At 38.8% G+C, this 18,888-nt stretch overlaps 1 protein-coding gene across 2 annotated transcripts; it reads left to right on the forward strand.

The window, feature by feature from the left end:
• Nucleotides 1-890: 890 nt before the first annotated feature.
• On the forward strand, nt 891-8,100 carry LOC109862209 (conserved oligomeric Golgi complex subunit 4). Of its 2 annotated transcripts, none has more exons than XM_020442196.1 (13): nt 891-1,430; nt 1,542-1,739; nt 1,805-2,179; nt 2,275-2,483; nt 2,577-2,772; nt 2,852-3,099; nt 3,209-3,431; nt 3,507-3,773; nt 3,870-4,055; nt 4,135-4,439; nt 4,636-5,050; nt 5,222-5,353; nt 5,637-8,100. In XM_020442196.1, exons 1-10 carry the CDS (start codon nt 1,335-1,337, stop codon nt 4,390-4,392), a joined length of 2,256 nt encoding a protein of 751 aa, XP_020297785.1. In that variant the 5' UTR covers nt 891-1,334; the 3' UTR covers nt 4,393-4,439; nt 4,636-5,050; nt 5,222-5,353; nt 5,637-8,100. The 2 variants fall into 2 exon arrangements, with proteins under 2 accessions (XP_020297785.1, XP_020297786.1); XM_020442197.1 differs by having other exon boundaries at nt 4,636-5,037.
• Nucleotides 8,101-18,888: the final 10,788 nt, after the last annotated feature.

The following is an 18,888-nucleotide window of genomic DNA, read 5'->3' on the forward strand; positions in this document are numbered from 1 at the left end:
CCAACAGACTTAAAGCATTACTTAAATCAACCAATGATAGATCGTAAAGAAAATCCAATGTGTTATTGGACAAACTTCGCCTCAATATACCCGACTCTCAGCGTTATTGCCAAAAAATACTTGGCAATTGTTGGAACGTCAGTGCCTTCTGAGAGATTATTCTCAAAGGCTGGAAATATATTAACAGAGTCCAGGAATCGACTTTCGCCCGATCATCTACAAGAATTATTATTTTTAAATTCATTATCCATTAAAGATTGGCAATTAAAAGACTCTTAATGTAAATATTATTTATACTTATATATTCTATATATACTAATGTAAATACTTCATTATTAAAATAAAATTTTTCAAAACTGTAAAGTCTAATATAATTACCTCATTTATTTCTTAAAGTTTTAAAACTTACGAAACTAAGTAAAATTTTTTTAGTTAATTTATGTTTTTAATTTGTTTTTAATTTATGTAATTTAATGTATGATTTAATTATATGAAAACAATTGTTTGCGATTTTTTAGATCGATTCTTGCAAAATCGATTCTTTAATTCCGATTTTCCAAGAGAATCGATTTTCATAAGTCGATTCAGAATCGATTCAAGAATCGATTCTTCTAAAAGAATCGAACATCTCTAGGCCCAACTACCCCCTTCTTTTCCGCCCTCCAGCGATTACGAACGATTGCGAGCTAATTCACATCGCGCCTGACACCCGGCGCGCGACATCCAATGGGACGTGTATTTCTCGGAAACATCAGCTGGTGATGTTTTTGTCCCTAGAAAATGAGCCTTTCTATTGGACACGCTAAGGGATGTGGGCGACTTTCATAAATGTGTTTTATCAGCGCGCACCTTTCGCAATGTGTGTAACGATTTATATGTTGAAAACACGGTTTTAAGTTCGATGAAATAGAGAAATAGACAAAACTAACTGGTTAACTGCACCAAACTTTATTTTTTATATCTTTTGCAATGATATCATTTTGTATGTTAAATAAATCAAACTATACTAAATAGCTACGGTTTTTTTATTAAAATGTTACGAACGACCTTGGTTACGATCAGATGACTGTTGAGAAAACACGATTTTTTAATAGTTTTCTAACGATTTAATATACTGTACACTGTACGAGATATCTTTTAGATGAGCTTGTTGCATCTTTTTTCTTATTTTTACACATTATGAACGTGTGCTTTATCTTGAATGAATGTGAGAAGACATGCAACAAATTACAACGCATAGCAGTGCGCAGTGATAAGATGCGATGTTTACGGTAATACGTGACGTGTGAAAAACGTCTTGTTCCAAAATATCTCAACGTTAAAATTAAGCTAAAATGTTTGCTGCAAAGATACACATTGCTGGCAATATGGATTTACCAGTAAATGAAGAAGATTTGCAACAAGTATTGGACAAATTATCTGAAGATGAGGTTTGAATTAACACATACTTTGTTATAATATGTAGCAAATTTCTTTTATTTTATATTTTATAATTGTATTTATTCAAGAGTAACTTTACACATGATAATTTGTGTTAATAGGTTGCAATAAAGAAAAATCTTGATACTATTCTTGCTCGTCAGTGTCATATAGAGGCAAAACTACAAAATGTTGGCAAAGTATTGCCAAATGTTATATTGATACACGCAGAAGGGGAAAAGTTTCGCGATATGATTGCACGGACTAATGAATTGGCAGAGAATGTCAGTGCTAAAGTACGACAACTGGATTTAGCAAGAGTAAGTTATTGTAATAAATTCGTGCAACTTTTTCACATTTGATTATCATGATGTTTTTTGAACAGAGCAGAGTATGTGAATGTCAAAGTAGAGTAAACGACATATTAGATCTGCAACTATGCAGTGAAGGTGTAGCAACAGCATTGCATAATGAGGATTATGAACAAGGTGCTGCTCATGTTCATCGTTATCTAGCAATGGATCAACAATTATTGGAAAGAACAGCCAAGGATGTATCAGGAGATCACACTAGTATCAGCAGTTCCCTGGTCACTCTACAACAAGCTGCAATGGAATTAAGAACTGTTGTTACACATAAGTTTGATGAAGCTGTGAAATCCGAAGACTTGGCATCTGTTGAAAGATTTTTCAAGATATTTCCATTACTGGGCATGCACTTCGAGGGATTAAAAAAGTTCTGCAGTTACTTGTGTACTAAAGTATGACATACAATTTGTAATTATACTTATTCCAAAAAATATCAGATAAAATATTTTAATAATATTTTTTACAAATATTTAATTTTTTATACTAGTTGCACGAAACTGCGCAAAAGAATCTGCAAGTAGCATTGGAGATTAAAAGTAATGATAAGAGAGCAGCTGTTATTTTTGCTGATACTATGACTCTCTTGTTTGAAGGAATTGCACGTATTGTAGAAGTGCATCAACCAATTATCGAGACTTACTATGGTCCTGGTAGGCTTTTAATGACGATTTCAATTTTACAAAAAGAATGTGACAGGTGAGATAAACTTGTGCGCAATATATCAGATTACAAGTTAAATCGAGAAACAATTAGAAAAAGTAATACTATAGTAACTTTTCGAAAATATAGGCAAGTAAAAAAGATTATTACAGTGTTTACAAAGCAGAGAAATATTACTAAAAATGTACAAGTGATAAACGATTATTTGCGAAAGCCAAGTTCTGAGAGACTCGATCCCAAAGAACTCGATCTTCTTTTGGGAGAAATTACAATAATGCATTCGAGGGCAGAACTTTATATACGTTTCTTAAGAAGAAGAATTAAGGTAAAACGACGATTACGTCAATTATGTTACGTATGTATTTGGTATTATAATAAAAACGCATGTAACATTTGTTTTACAGAATGATATAGAGATCAGTACAACAGACGAAGCGCAACGTACAGAATTGTTAAATGAATTTGAGACAACTATTAATAATTCTGAATTGGCTCACGGCATGCAAGAATTGCTTGGCGCTTATCTCGCATTGGAAAGATATTTTCTCGAAGAGAGTGTAAACAAAGCCTTGGGTATGGATGCTTTGGATCCAGAACAGCAAACATCCAGTATGGTTGACGATGTTTTCTTCATTGTACAGAAGTGCATACGGTATATATTAGAGAGAGATGTTATTGTTATACTCACATATTGTTAAGTTGTTATTGAATATGTAATATATACACTTATATATATATATATTTGAATGTAATTTCTGTAGACGCGCTATGTCAAGTTGGAGTATAGACGGCGTTTGTGCCGTTGTTAACATGGCCTGCGGCATTTTGGAAGGTGAATTCGCGAACAGATTGAGGAACAGATTGCGTCAGGGTTATCCGGCAGGTTACTTGGATCTGGCGCAAGCATATAGCGCTCTGCAGACGAGCATACAACATGGTCGTTTGCAAACATCCGACACGGAAAACGCTCGTCTTATGTTTTTAGTAAGATCAAATTTAAGAAACAATTAAATTAAAATAGATTTTATGAGAATAACTGTGTCAATATATTATTTGAAGGCATATTTGAATAACACGGACGTAAGCACCGAATATGTAGAAACGTTGTGCAAAAGTCTCGGCGCGGAAATAGATGCAACATTCCCCAACATGCAAAAGAAGGACAGAGGCAAAATCGATAGTTGCTTATCTGGTCTAAAGGGAGTCATACTAATTTTACGAGGTGTCATCGATTATGGATTGGAACAATTGCGGGTCAGTGCCGTGAAACCCAGAGTTACTCCGTGGGTTGATGCATTTCTGTCGATAAATCACCATCTTAACGAGGTATATCAAAGTAAATTGTACATACAATATGTACGATACATATATCGTACATATTGTATATATATCTTCAGATATAACGAATTTATGTATGTACAGGACGAATTGTTAAGATACGAAACGGATGAACCGTTTGTGCAAACGTTAGTCACGAATCTGGAAGGTTTACTTCAAGCATTCAAAGGTAGTCTAACTACCTCTAATTACGATGCTCTTATCGGACTTTTAACAGCGGAAGTTACGGCGCGCTTAGAAAAGGTGGTTTTAAAATCAACCTTCAATCGAGTACGTATGTTAAATATACAAACACACTATTCTCATAAGTTTTTAGAAATGTATCACAGAAGAAATTTGTACATTTTAGGCGGGCGGTCTAATATTAGATAAAGAAATAAGATCGTTAGCCAGTTACTTAGCGGCCGCTACATCGTGGTCGGTAAGAGACAAATTCGCACGTTTAACGCAAATTGCGACTATTCTAAGCATAGAAAAGGTAGAGGAACTTGCAGACTATTGCGGTGCGGATGCGATAGCGTGGCGATTGACACCATCGGAAGTTCGACGTATCGCTTCTCTGAGAACAGATCTTCGGCCGGAAGATATCAAAAGGCTAAAGTTATAATTTGTCGATAATAATGAAGCAATATGAATTTAAAATTAAGTGTTAATGTAAGAAAATAAAGTATACATATTAATTTGTTATGTATTTATTTCTTATGTGTTACACTTTATATTATTATTTCTTATTATAATATGCTATATATTGCTAATAAAATTAACAATTTTAACTTTTTGTTTTGTTTAAATAACTCGGTAAATGTTACACTTATTATCTCGATACCCAATAGAAAGTTTTCTTTTCTAGATCTTCTTAACCAAAGTATCTATCATCATGTACCTGATTCCGAGAGGTGCGGCGCTGCAAGCAACAGCTTGTGTTAGTGAGAGTGCAATAATTTAGAGGTTTTAAGAGGTTGGAGAGAGGTAAGAGGAGTAAGAGAGGTGGAAGTGGAAACACCGATCAGGAAGGGCCAGGAGGCGTGAGGAGTGAAGGTAGGGCGAAAAACGCAGGAAAATAAAAGGAAAAAACAGAAGTAAAGCGGACGAGATAGCAGGGAGGGAGAAAAGGGGGAGCGGGCAGAAAAGCCCGCCAACCGAAAACATGAATAAGAACAAAAACAGATTCGAGATACTCTATAGCGACAAGGAAGACATGACGGAGGAAAGACTTGATAAAATAGCAAGAAAGATTAGAGAAGAGGAAAAGGTAATAGAAAGAGGTAAAGAAGATTAGAGAAGAGGTAAAGGAAATAGAGATAGAAATAGATAGGAAGAGAAAAAGAGAGGTTAGTAGTAGGGAACAAATAACAGAGAATAGCAATCAAGTCAAAATAGCAAAACAAAACGAAGAGCAAGATAAGCAAGAAGGTACAGTTGATTTTGTCACACAGGAAGCAACTGAACAAATGGAAAGAACAAAGGAAAACACTGAAAAGAGAGGAAGGAAAGGAGTGAGATGGAGAAAGCAAGAGACAGATGGATTCGATACAAAGGAAAATTGTGCAGAGAACTAACAATAAAAGGTAAGGTAGGATAGGAGAAGAGAAACAGCAAGTAGGAATAGATAAGATAGAGAAAGGGAAAATACCATCGAATCTAAGAGGAGAGGTTAGAATAATGCTAGAATAATAGCACACATACCAAAAAAGAGTGATATAGCGGAAAAAGAAGGAAAAGTAGAAGGAGTAAGGAGAATACAAACAATTATATAGGGTAGTCAAGGCATTACATAAGGATAGAATACGACCTAATAAAGTAATACCGCGGTCAGCCCAACGAAAATAATGTTAACATTTTTATCTGCAGCGGCAGCACAAAAATGCCTCAACAGAAATCTAACAGGAGATGCTAGCAAGGAGACTGGAATAACGTACAAACTGGACACAACATCGGTGCAAACCAAGGGAGTAATATACGATTGGCCAGAAGATGAAACAATTGAAGATTTGGTAGCCATGATTGATAATACAGACAACATTATACAGATTGAGAGAATGGTTAAGACATACTAAGCAAAGGAACAGAATAAGAGAGTATGGAGAAGATGTAAGGCGGTAAGGATAACCTTTGAAGAAAGTATGGTACCAAAAACCATAAGACTATATGACGGACTCATGAACATAACAGTGAAACCATATGTGGAAGAAGTACTACAATGCTACAACTGTTACAAATATGGACATTTAAAAAAATAGTGTAAAAACCAGAGAAGGTGCATCAACTGTGGAAATGAATACCATGGAAGATGTGAAAAAGAAACACATTGCTCAAATTGCGGAAGGAAACACTTCCCGACAAGTAAAGAATGCACTGAGTATAAATACAATAAAGACATAAAAAAAAACAAAAATGGCACAAAACCAGATAGAAATACACGAGGCAAGAAGAATGGCAGCAGAAGAAGCAAAAATAAGAACAAGATATGACAAATCATATGCAGAAGCGACAAAGGGGAATAAACAAGTACAAGAAAAAGAAAGAGTAGAAGAAAGAATGAGACGAGAGGAACAAAGAAGGCAAAGGCTAGAGGAGAAAGAATGGATGGAAACAAATAGACAAAAAAATAGAGAGAGGGAAAACGGGTGGATAAATTATAAAAAGAAAGAAGAGAAAAAAGAGTGGGAGATAGAGAGAAGAGAAAAGAGAAAAACGAATTGGAATCAAGACAACAAGGAAGACAAAATGAACCAACTAGAGAGACGAAACAAAAGAGAAGTAGAATAAGATGGGAAAATATAACTGAGGAGGAAGAAGAACAAGAGGAGGAGGAGGGATCAAATAAAGAAAACGAGGATGAAGAAGAGAGAATAAGTGAGATAGAAGGACGACAACAAGTAAGAGAAATTGTCTCACAAATAGGAGAGACAATAGAACACTATATGACATACAGAGAGAGACAATCCATAACAAGAATAGTAGAACAGGCTCTAAGATCAACAAAAGAGCAAAAAAAAGACACAGAGCAGGCAGCAAGTTCACTCACAGCCTCAATAGAGGAAAAGGAATGAACACAGAAAGGAAGGAATATCCGCCGACACAAATACAAGGAGTAACACGAAATGAAAGAAGAACAGAAGGCGAAGAAGGAGAGAAGGAGAGACAAAAAAGAAGAAATAACGAGGAAAGGAAATTAAGCCCTGAATATTTTAAGGGCAAAATGCAAAACATCCGATTATAGATAAAAACTAAAAATGTCACAACAAAAACAGGAACAGCAAAACATAAATAAAACAAACAACAACAACAGCCAAACGACAGCACATAAAAATAGTAACCAAGGAGCAAATCAGAAAATTAAAATGATGTGTTGGAACGCAAGAGGAAAAGTAAATGGGATGAAGTCCAAAAATACGTTAAACAAGAATATGACATAGCAATAATAGTTGAAACGTGGTTAAAGAACACAGACAAAGTAAGTTTAAAAAATTTCCAAGTAATAAACGTTACAAGAGAAGGAAGAAAGGGAGGATGATTGATGGCCATTATACGAGAAGACAAAATATGAACGAAGAAAAGATCTAGAAACAATAGATAAGAGGATAGAGACAATAGGAATAACACTAGAACAAATTAAGGATAAAAAAAACCTAACGATAGTAGGAGTCTACAAAAAACCAAATATGGAACACAAAAGGAATATGGACTAAGTTACTAAGAAAACTACAACAAGAAGAGAAAGTGATAATAATGGGAGATTTTAACGCACATCACCCGTTATTTTATGGAACTGTGAAGTAGAGGATAGAGAAGGAGATACGCTACTGGAAGAAATGGAAAAAGAAAACATGGTAGTAATAAATATAGACACTAAAACGCGACTTGGTTTGGTTTGGTGCTGTTGTGGCTCAGTGGACCTGTTAAGCTAGTCCATACGCCATTCTGTGTCATATAGAATCTAGTTAGGAGCGGTGCTCCGATGTCTGAAACGATTTGTTGATGGTTAGGAGCGCATCTCCAATGTATGTTGAGAGGTGGGGGAAATCACGTTGGTAGAATATTACAGGGATGAAGAGGGGGTGAATGTCATGAGGTGGGGATACTATCTTATAAAATAAAGGAGTATATGAATTAAGGAGTTAAATGGATTAGATGGATAGCTTTTCGCGGGTGACAAATAGGAGCAGAGCATGCATAGCACCGATGTTATCAGAGAAGGCAATGTTGGCCACGTCATACGGGGGGGCTAAAACCGTTATGGAAGAGATCTAAAACTAAAAGGTCAGAAGAATCTTTATGTAAGGGGCAGTTAAAAAATATATGATTGACGTCACGTGTTGGGAAACCACAGTCACATGAAGCGCTCTCAGTTATGGATTTATCTGCAAGATGTGCATTGACGCAGGTATGAAACGTTCTGATGCGTGATATAAGAGACACCAAGGGTCTGGGTAGGGGTCGCCTGTACCTCTCATACCAGAGCCTGTCGAGTACGACTTGTGTGTGTGTGTTTCCGGGACAAATACCTTACTCTCTTATGTCTTGCTTCCTCCAGCAAATAGTTTTTTGCCTCCGTTAAGGAACGAGCTCTAAGTTCAGGGACAAGAGATCCTGCCGGACACTTTGCGGAGACCCCCGGGTCGGGTAGTTCAAGTGATTTTTTTGCGTACAGATCCGCTCTTTCATTACCCAGGATGTTCTTATGTGCCGGGATCCAGACAAACTGAACCTGCACACTTTGGGCAGCAAGCGCGCAAACTAGAGATTTTATCTTGTAGATTATAGTGGAGTGAGTGCCTCTGGGATCCGAGGATGCCAGGCAGTCAAGAACACTAAGTGAATCTGTAGCAATATATGAGAGATTGAACCTGAATTCACTGATGTACTCAAGGGCACAGAGGGCGGTCTGTGCCTCAGCATTGAATACAGTAGAATGGTTGTTTATTCTTTCATAATGAGCAAGCTCAGGGTGATCAGAATAGACTGCATACCCTACCGCTGCAACACGGTCGCACCGGGATGGGAGTTTAGAGCCATCTGTATAAAAGACGTGTTCGGCACCGACTTTGTTAAGAAACTTGGACCGCTCAAGGTGAGGTGAGGGGGCGGACCTGATCGTTAGTCCGATATCCAAGACAACGGGACATTTGTAATATCGTGTGAAGAACGGGAAGGACAGTAGACCAGGTAGCGCACTGGACTCAACCTGCTGTGCCAGGGGGGAGATTTCTTTGAACACATCAAATAAATCAAAGTTGTTATCCTCGCAAATCGGGCTCCACTGATGTATGAACCCACCGAGCATCGTATTCAACTGATGTCCCGAACGTGAAGCTACCCGAGTAGCATACTTGCTGGTCAGGTATCTTTGTCTACATGAAAGAGGTTGTTCATTAACTAAGTCGAGTAGGACGTTAGTGGGTGTTGTACGCATTAAACCAGCCGCTACGCGAATGCAAGCAAACTGAAGTCTGCTGAGTGTTAGACGATCTCTTTGTTGTAGAGATGACACAACCTGGCACCCCCAGTCGAGGACTGAGCGTACCAGTCCTCTATACGCCACTAAAAGAACTCTGGGGTGGGCACCCCACTTTATCCCCGCAATGGCTTTAAGTATGTTAATACGCGGAAGCACGCGTTTGCGGGTCTCGGTTATGTGCCTCCTCCACCGCAGGGAGTAGTCTATATACACACCTAAAAACTTGACACACCAAGCTATTTGTATGCCAAAGCCATTTAGAGAGATCTTAATGTTGTTTTTATTGATCATCTACTTGGTGTTTCTCAAAGAGTTGAGAGAATAGAAAGACGCGACGGACTTTTCCGGAGATAACTTTAGGCCTAGGTCTTTGAGATGAGAGTTGAGATTACCAAGGGAAATATTAAGTTGGTGTGCTACATACCTGATTGAAGGGTGAGAGCAATATATGACGATATCGTCGGCGTACATTAGGATTTTTACCGGGAGTGGTAAACACATTTTCACGAACGACAGATAAATATTGAAGAGTATTGGGCTGAGGACGGAGCCCTGGGGCACTCCTCTTGTTGTCCGTCGACTTTGAAGGGGAATACCAGAGATATAGCCGTCTAGGTTCCTGGTCGAAATTACCGATGAGATAAAACTAATTAATTTTTCGGGAAACCCTAACCGGGAAAGCATTGAAAGCAACACCGAAGAAATCACATTATCAAAGGCGCCTTCGATGTCCAGGAAAACCGCGCCTGTGACCTGGCGGTTATTATTAGCTGCTTTAATGTTTGATACAAAAATAGAAATATTATCGATACACGATAGACTCCGTCTAAAGCCAAATTGAAATGGAGGGATTATATTGTTATTCTCTATGCACCATTCCATTCTACATTGAATAATCTTTTCTAACAGCTTAAGTAGGTTATTGGCGAGAGAGATGGAGCGATAAGATCCTTTCTTTCCCGGTTTAGGGATAAAAACGACAAAATAATTTTTCCATTGTTCAGGAAACGTTTGTTTGTCCAGCATTATGTTAAATAGCTTGTGAACAATTAAATGAAGTTCATTAGGGAAATGTGATATGACATTATTGGAGATCATATCTGGACCAGGTGCGGATTTGATCTTTAAAGACTCGACCGCCGAGAGGTATTCCACGTCCCTAATGGGAGACTCGAGAACAGAACTGTCTACTGTACTCTCCAACCTAGGGATACTATAAGGTAAGTCTGAATGGAAATTTGTAATGGGTGGTTGGAGAGGAGCGATTTTATCGAATGATTTATGGAAACCTTCGATGTCAATGTTACTTTTATTGCTGTCCCCGCGTGAATAATTTCTGGAGTGCGAAAAGGCTTTAACTGTGTTCCATACAGAACCAATGTCCGAATGAACATGGAGTTCACCACAAAACGCCTTAAACGCGTCTTTTTTCTTTTTGCGGAGAAAGCGAGTAACCTCCTTTGAGATTTCAGTATACACAGATAGGTTCTGAAGGCAGGGATGCCTTTTGAAAGAAGTAAATGCTTCTCTTTTCCTTTTAACTTCCTGGGAGCATGACTCATCCCACCAGGGTGTCGGGGGCTTCCGAGAGGGATTAGCTGACGAGATGACCTTAGCGCCGGAGTTCTCGAGGGCAGCAACAATTGACTGGATAAGATGATCATACGTTTCTTCTACGCTTATAACGGAGACCGGCCTATCAACTTCAGGTGCAAGAGTTTGTGCAATATCCACACAAGCCCGACGGAAGAGATCCCAATCTACGTTCTTGACAGATATAAACAGGCGGCAAGGTATAGTGCCGTCAAACCTATCACATATTGCGATGTAAACAGGAAAGTGGTCACTACCGTAGTTAAAGTCGTCCACGTACCACCTGCAGTCAAGAGCTAAGCTCCGGGAGACAAGTGTGAGATCCAGGGTGGACTGTATCGAAAGATCAGACGATGTCCACGTACGTTCTCCGGTATTTAAGATATTCCAGCTTGAGTTAACAATTGCCTGTTCGAGTTTTTTCCCTTCATTGTTATAATGCGTGGGGGAGTTGCTCCACAACGGGCTTTTCCCATTGAAGTCACCGCAAATTATGGATGGCTCATACTTCGAGCAGATTTGGAGAAATGAAGTCCAGAAATTAACATCAGTGTAATTGCAAGACCACCGAGGAGGGTTATAAACAGAGAAAATATGTAAGAATTTGCTATTAGGCAGGTGTGCTTTGATTGCAATTATTTCAACTTGGTTGTTTTGGCAAATATCTATAATATCATTGTCACGTAATAATTGGAATTTAATGTGCTTTGCTACTACAATTGTTACTCCTCCACCTTGACGGTCTCGGTCGGTCGAAACGATTTCATGGTTTGGAAAGGTAACTAATGACCTATGGTCTAGATGTGTTTCGCAAAGGGCCGCAATTTGAACATTACCCTCTTGAATTAAATGCTTGAATATATCTAACCTGCGAGGCAAGGAACGGCAGTTCCATTGCATAATGTTCAAGCTTTTCGTAGGAGCCATCTTTTTCGTACGACAACCACACAAAGAGAACAGATAAGGGCAAGAGGGATTTAGGTTATAAAGACACAATCAGCGTAACTTTATGTATTACAGAATAACAGAATTGGTAATTGTTTCTACAGCTAGTTTTAAGACTGTTTCAAGCTCTGAGTCAGAAAGGTTGATAATTTGTTTACTCATGAGAGTATTGCGGAGGTGTGGTATTAGATTTTTTAATGGAAAAGAAGGTGTTTCTATACTTCTAGAAGAATCTCTGAAATTTGTATGAATTCCGGAGTGTGGTTTACTTTTGTTTTTTGTGTCTTTATTACCGGTAGGATTTGCGGCTGAGGAGCCACAAAATGTACCACAAGGGATACCTAAAGACAAGGAGTAAGCGGGCGTCGCAGACTCCGAGTGAGTCACCAGCCCCTTGCGCACAACCGACCGAGCAGCCGCGGTAGCTAGCACAGCATTGCTGGGAGGCAGTGCCCCACTGTCAGCCCCTCGACGGTCGGGCGGACGATCAAGATCCGGCCTACGCCCATCTCCCCCTGGCCCTGACGAAGCAGTAAACTTGAAAACCTCACCTGGAATGTACTCACCGAAAGTCGGCAAAGGAACTGACGGGGTCTTGTTCCAAGCGGTGACAGATTCACCTCCTCTATCGAAGAGCACGGACGCCTCTTTAAACGAAAGGTCCTTTGTCGCCATCAACTTGTGTATATCTCTTTGCCTTACATAAGCGTGACACTTTGAGTCAGAGGCTTGATGTTTGTAATCCTTGTGTTTAATTCTAATGCAATTAATGCATTCAAATACGTCACTTAAGCAGTCTGACTTGGAGTGTCCTGATTTTCCGCAGCGTTCGCAGAACTGTTTATCAGAAGANGTTTGTTTGCACGAGGAAGCTGTATGTCCTAGGCGCTGACAGAAACTGCAGCGCCGGACCTTATATACATATGGGTGTAGGAAAAACCTTTTACCCATATATATGCACGATGTGGGTACAATTTTGGTCCTGAAACGTAAGAGAAAGCTGTTAGTGTTGACCAGGACCGGTGGTGAGTCATCACCACTGTTTACCCTGCGTTGAAGTCTTACAGCCTCAAACGGTGGGATCCATGAGGACCCCCACCCCGGAGGCAGCCTAATGTTGGAAAGTACGTCCTCCACGGTGTCATCATCATCCACCCTCCTGAGAAGGCACTGTCTAACGACTTTGAAACTTGGAACGTAAGCAAGCCAGTAACCGGAGGGTGTAATATTTTCGCACACGGTAGGGAAGAGATCTATGAACTTATTTGCCTCCTTCCAGGAGGAGAATATCACCGAAAACTTATTTTTCCCAATTGTTTTCAGGTCATACGCATTTTTAAAAGGTTCGTATAATAGTTTGTTGAGTCTTTTCCCAATGTGCCTAGAACACTCAATGCACTGGTCGACGGTTTGTTACTATTTGAGTCTAGTTTTCCAGGCCCAGTGGTATCTCCAAGATAGACGCAATCTATGTGAACGAGATACGGTCCCGTCGATTCTGGTTGATATCTATTTAGAGCGAGAGCCCTCTGAGTTTCTGTTATCGAGGAGTAAGCTTTTTTTGGAGAAATCGAATCTTCTACTACATGTCTTTTCTTAGCGCGACCGAAGGGGGGGAAGTCTCACCGGAAGGGCGAGGTACCTGAGAATCACCCCCCACAGGGCTTTTATAGGTTAACCCACCCGCAGCGCCCCGGGAATCCCCAACAGGCCCGGGATCGAGATTCGGCGGCGCCGACACATCGGCCATTTCCACCTCTACGTTAGAAGTGGTTTTTGGCATACTAAAAGCCACAGTACTTAGTCTGGACCCGTATAAGTCAGTAACTAGAGAGTGTAATATTTGGCGGGAAACCGCCGAGCGAGGTTACACCCAACTCAAGACCACAAGGTGTCTATATGCAGGATATATCTATCCGCGGGTAGCAGAAAGGGTGCTATACTTACAGAGCAAGCTATAAATTACCCGAAAAGCAGTCAGGAATAGGATAAAAGAGAGGAATTGCAAGTTAAGCGCTCTGTCGATGCAGTACGTCCGCAGTCTCAGGCACGAATCTCTAAAACGCGACTTGGAGAGATAGGACAAAGGGACTCTAACATAGATCTGATTTGGACAAGAGACACAATAGCCTACCTGGTAGAATATAAAAAAGGTAGAGATACATGGGGATCAGACCACTTCCCACTAGAAATCGAAATATGAGTAGAATGTCAAGAATATAGAAAACGGACGAACAGAATTACAACCAAAAAAACAGACTGGAGTGAATATAAAGAGATACTAGAAAGCAGAATAGAAATTGCTGAAAATCTAGAATGGAGAATAGAAGATAGACAAAAAAACTATGATGTAATGTGTGAAGAAATAAGAGAAGCAGCAAAACTAGCATCAGGCAAAAGTGATTGGAAACAAAAAGAAAAGGAAAGAGAGGAAAGTAGGTAGGGAAAAAAGTAAAAAGAAAAAAGAACCCATGCTACTGGTGGGATGAAGAATGCAAGACAGCAATAGATAATAGAAGATGTAAACAAAACGATCACAAAAAGAGAGAACGATAGCAAGCTTGATAGCATTCAAAAAAGCTGGAGCAGAAGCAAGAAAGATAATAAGAAACAAGGAGAGAAGGGTTTAAAAAGTTTGTAATATTAATAAACAAAAACACAGGTATGAGATACGTGTGGAACAAAATAAGAACACTAAGGAAACCAACACAAACAATAGACTGGAATAAATGGCAAAATAAAGACAGAGATAAGGAGATACTAGAAAACATTGAGAAACTAGCACTTGCATAGACAGAACAAAGAAGAACAGCTAGAAAGAGAAGAGGAGGAGGAGGAAGATAATGGAGGAGAAAGAGAGAAAGCGTTAGAAACAGAATTCGGAAGAATTGAACTAGAAAGAGCGTTAAGGAGAACAAAGAGTAAGTCAGCTCTCGGAAGAGATAGTATAGAATATAAGATGATTAAGGAACTCCTAGAAGAATGGAAGAAAAAACTACTAGACCTGTACAATAAAATATTTGAAGACGGAATAATACCAAAGCAATAGAGAGAATATCAGGTAATATTTATAGATAAGCCAGGCAAGGAAAAAGTACAACCGATATCATTATCATTGTGCATAGGAAAGGTTATGGAGAGACTGGTAAACGAAAGACTAACGTGGTGGACAGAGAAGAACCAAATAATACATAAGACGCATAGAAGATTTAGAAAAGGAAGGACATGTGCAGAAAACTTATTTGATCTTAAGACGTTTATAGACGAAAATGGAGAAAACAAATGCAGGACTCTAGCGGCTTTTCTGGATGTGTCGGCGGCCTATGATAACGTGCTGGGGCACATTTGTATAAATAAGCTAAAAGAATACAAATGCCCAAAAAAGATCACAGGTTTCGTACAAAAATGGTTTCAGGAAAGAGAGGTGGAGTTTATCACAGGAACAGGAGACAAAATATACAGGAAAGTATGGAAAGGGCTACCCCAGGGGGCAGTGCTAAGCCCGGTACTATACTCAATATACACAAGAGATATAGTGAGTGAAATAAAAGAAGGAGTACAAGTAAGACAGTTTGCGGATGATATAGCAATCTACACGGATATGAAAGATACGGAAAAGGCAAAGGAAAAGATAGAAAAAAGCGTGGAAACGGTAATGAATAAACTGAGACAGTTAGGACTGGACCTACAGCCAGAAAAGACAGCACTAATAGAATTTGGAAAACCTGAAGGAAAAAGAAAAAGAATACAATTAAAAATAAAAGACACAATAATTGAAAGCCAGAAAGAAGCAACCTTTCTAGGAATATTAATGGATGAGGAAGGAAATATGGAAGGACAAGCTAACAGAGTCAAGAAAAGGGTTCTTATGGCAAACAGAGTAATTAAAATGTGCAATAAAGTCAACACAGGAATGGATGTAAACACGGCCATAATGTACAAGAGCCTGGTAAGATCGGTTATGGACTATGCAGTATTTATATATTATCCTAGAGTGAAAAAGACAGCTTATAAAATTGAACAAGCGCAGTACGCTGGAATAGAACAGCAATGGGGTACAGAAACAGCATCCCGACAAATGTGATGATTGGAGAAAGTAAGGTGATGTTGATGAAACACAGAGCAGAACTGCTAGCAGTCAACTTTCTAGTTAAAAAGATGGTAGTAGAAAGAGAAGAAACTAAAAGAACAATGGACAGACTAAGCAGAAGAGAAAGACAAGAATTAATGAGAAACTCAAACAAAAAAGGCAGTGTCCTATACAAAGCATGGGAAAAGCTAAAAAAGTACACAGAAGACATATGGACGGGGGGATACGAGATTTTTAAAACCAACTATGAAACATGGAATTTCAAAGTACAAAAGGAAATGGAAATAGGAACCTGGAGAAAGTTAAAAAAAATATCGGATGAAGAAATGAAAACAAGAATAAGGAAAAAATACAAACGAGAAGGATGGAAACAAACGTTTGTTTATACCGATGGATCAAAGAAGAAAGAAGGTCAGTACACAGGAGCAGCGGTGATATGGCCAGAGGAAGAGTGCAATGCTAACTTTACAACACCAAAAGAACTGACAGTTTACTCGGTAGAAGCAATAGCGGTGCTGGAAGCATTGGTAAAGGTAGAAGAAATAAATATAACAAAATACCAGGGGGAGAAAATGCAAGTGTTCATCTGCAGCGACTCGGAAAGTGTGATAAAGGCAGTAACAAACTGTGATATATCGGTGCATAAAAACCCTTATGTAGTACAAATTAGACATAAGATAGATAAGTTAAGTAAGTTAGGAATAGAGATGCTAATGGTGTGGACACCAGCACACGTGGGGGTGAAAGAAAACGAAGAGGCCGATAGACTGGCGAAGGAGGCGACAGAAGAAAGCACAACAAATAGGAAAAAATATAAAGTATCAGGAAGTGACATTAAGGAAGAAATAGTGAAAAAGCTGAGGCAGGACACGGAAAAGGAAATTATGAAGGAGGCTGAAATAAAGGGACAAAAATATTTCAGAGAATTTTTCATCAAGGAGAAAGCCATCCATGGTTCGCCAATAGGAACGACATGAGAAGATTAACAACGTTTATAAATAGACTTAGAGCAAACCACTTTAATGTAGGGGAATCTCTAGCACGGAAAAATTATATAGACACACCAAGGTGTCAAAGTGGAGCGGAGGTGGAAACTATAAACCACCTACTCTTTGGATGCGTAAGATATGACAAACAAAGAATAGAGTTCAGAGAGACATTGGATAGACTAGGATCAAGCTATCCATTCGACATATGGAAGTGGTTGAGAGAGGAAGAGTGGAAGGCGCTGAGTGCAGCATATAAGTTCTTAAGAATAGTGAACAGGATAGTGTAAAAACGTGCAAAAGTAACCAGAGGTTAGGAGAGGACAAGAGTGCTCGTAAAAATCGATAACTCGGTTAACGGGCACGTTAAAAATACCTCATAAAAAAATATCATGTACCTACTGTCTTTTTAATGAGAGAAAGGTCCGCGCCGTCCGCGGTCTGTTCTTCTTTGCATATATGCACGCCCCTGCACGTGAGGAGCAAAAGCCAGTCTGAGACAACTTGGATGAAACGCGATACTAGGAATTTTTTATTATAGGTGCTACATCACTGGGGAAAAGGAGTAAAAAGAACAGGTGTAATAAAGTTGGAGAGTGGTTACAACTTCTGCAGGAAAGATTTATATGCTGATGTTGGTAGTGTTGACGAACGAAAGGAAAGCGTACATAGCGCGAAAACATTTGGAAAAGGCGACCTCCTCTACACAGTAGGGAAGGCTAAAGCCATTATGAAATAGGTCAATGATTAGCTTATCAGACTGAGTTTTGTACATAGGACATTGAAAGAAAACATGGTTAATGTCTTGTGTTGGATGACCGCATGAGCACTCCGAGGAGGCCACTATGCCCTTTTCCTTTAAGTGAGCATTGACTGCTGTATGATGTGAGCGCACTATAGACACAAGTGTGACTAAGGGACGAGGTAGAATTTTCTTTTTCTTTACTTTGCTGAACCATGGCTTACCCAAGGGTACGGGCTTTTTCTGGAAGTACACAGCTCCCTTTACGGTTGCTTCGTCGAGAAGATGTCTCCTGGCTCTGTCTAACACGTCCAACTGAAGAGCGGGGAATAGCGAGGAGACATCCAGTTCGCCTTCAGAGCGAAGTTCAGAGAGGGTCAAAGAGAGTTTAGCGTACTTATCTGCCCTTTCGTTGCCACTCACGCTGCAGTGTCCAGGCCCGGCGAAGTAAATTTTTTACATGTGTGGTGTGATTCACAGAAAAGACTGAATTGATAATTTTAGAAGAAGTAGTTATAAGGAATTCATATATAAAAAATATACATTCTACATAGGTTAACCTTTTTTTTTTTTTTTTTTACTTAGTTATATTGCACTGTTCACTGAAAATGTAGCTTTTCGAATGTGATTTTTGCATATAAATTCATTAACTAGTTGTTCTAAATCTATTAAATCAGCCTCTTCTTTATACAAATGTATTATAGCAACGCTATTTAATCGATTTTGAAGCATTGTCGAACGTAAGTAATTTTTTAATCGGTTTAACGCAGAAAACGACCGCTCGCAAGTACAAGTTGATACAGGTATAACAAGTAGTAGTTTTATTAGTTTTACAAACTCTACCGCGATGCTTAAAAGTGACAAGTTACTTTTTATAAAGTTAATCACATCCTTCAAACTGTTGACTTTTACTTTGCGATCACGCATTATGTCAAAACATATCTCGCGATGTAATTCTAATCTCTTGGATTCAAAATGATCTTCTTTATCAGTATTATAAAAATTTATTATAAACATATTGTCGGACTCGTTACCAATTATATAACGCTCACATTTTCTTACAAACGACAGTGCTTCGTTTTCAAATCTATCTTTCAGAGAACAAAGAGTCTGATCTATAATTTCAAAAAACATTTTTCGATATTTATCTTTTGATTGCTGAAAATGAACTTCAGTATCGGAATTTTGAAATTCATACCGTTTAGGTATCTTTCTTGGCCTTTTAATTTCTGGCTCTTTAATCCCAAATTCTGTTTTTTTTACATTAATGTTATCCCATAGAGATT

Source organism: Pseudomyrmex gracilis, unplaced genomic scaffold (genome assembly GCF_002006095.1).
Source record: "Pseudomyrmex gracilis isolate BER0280 unplaced genomic scaffold, ASM200609v1 scaffold_1493, whole genome shotgun sequence".
Taxonomy (NCBI): Eukaryota; Metazoa; Arthropoda; class Insecta; order Hymenoptera; family Formicidae; genus Pseudomyrmex; species Pseudomyrmex gracilis.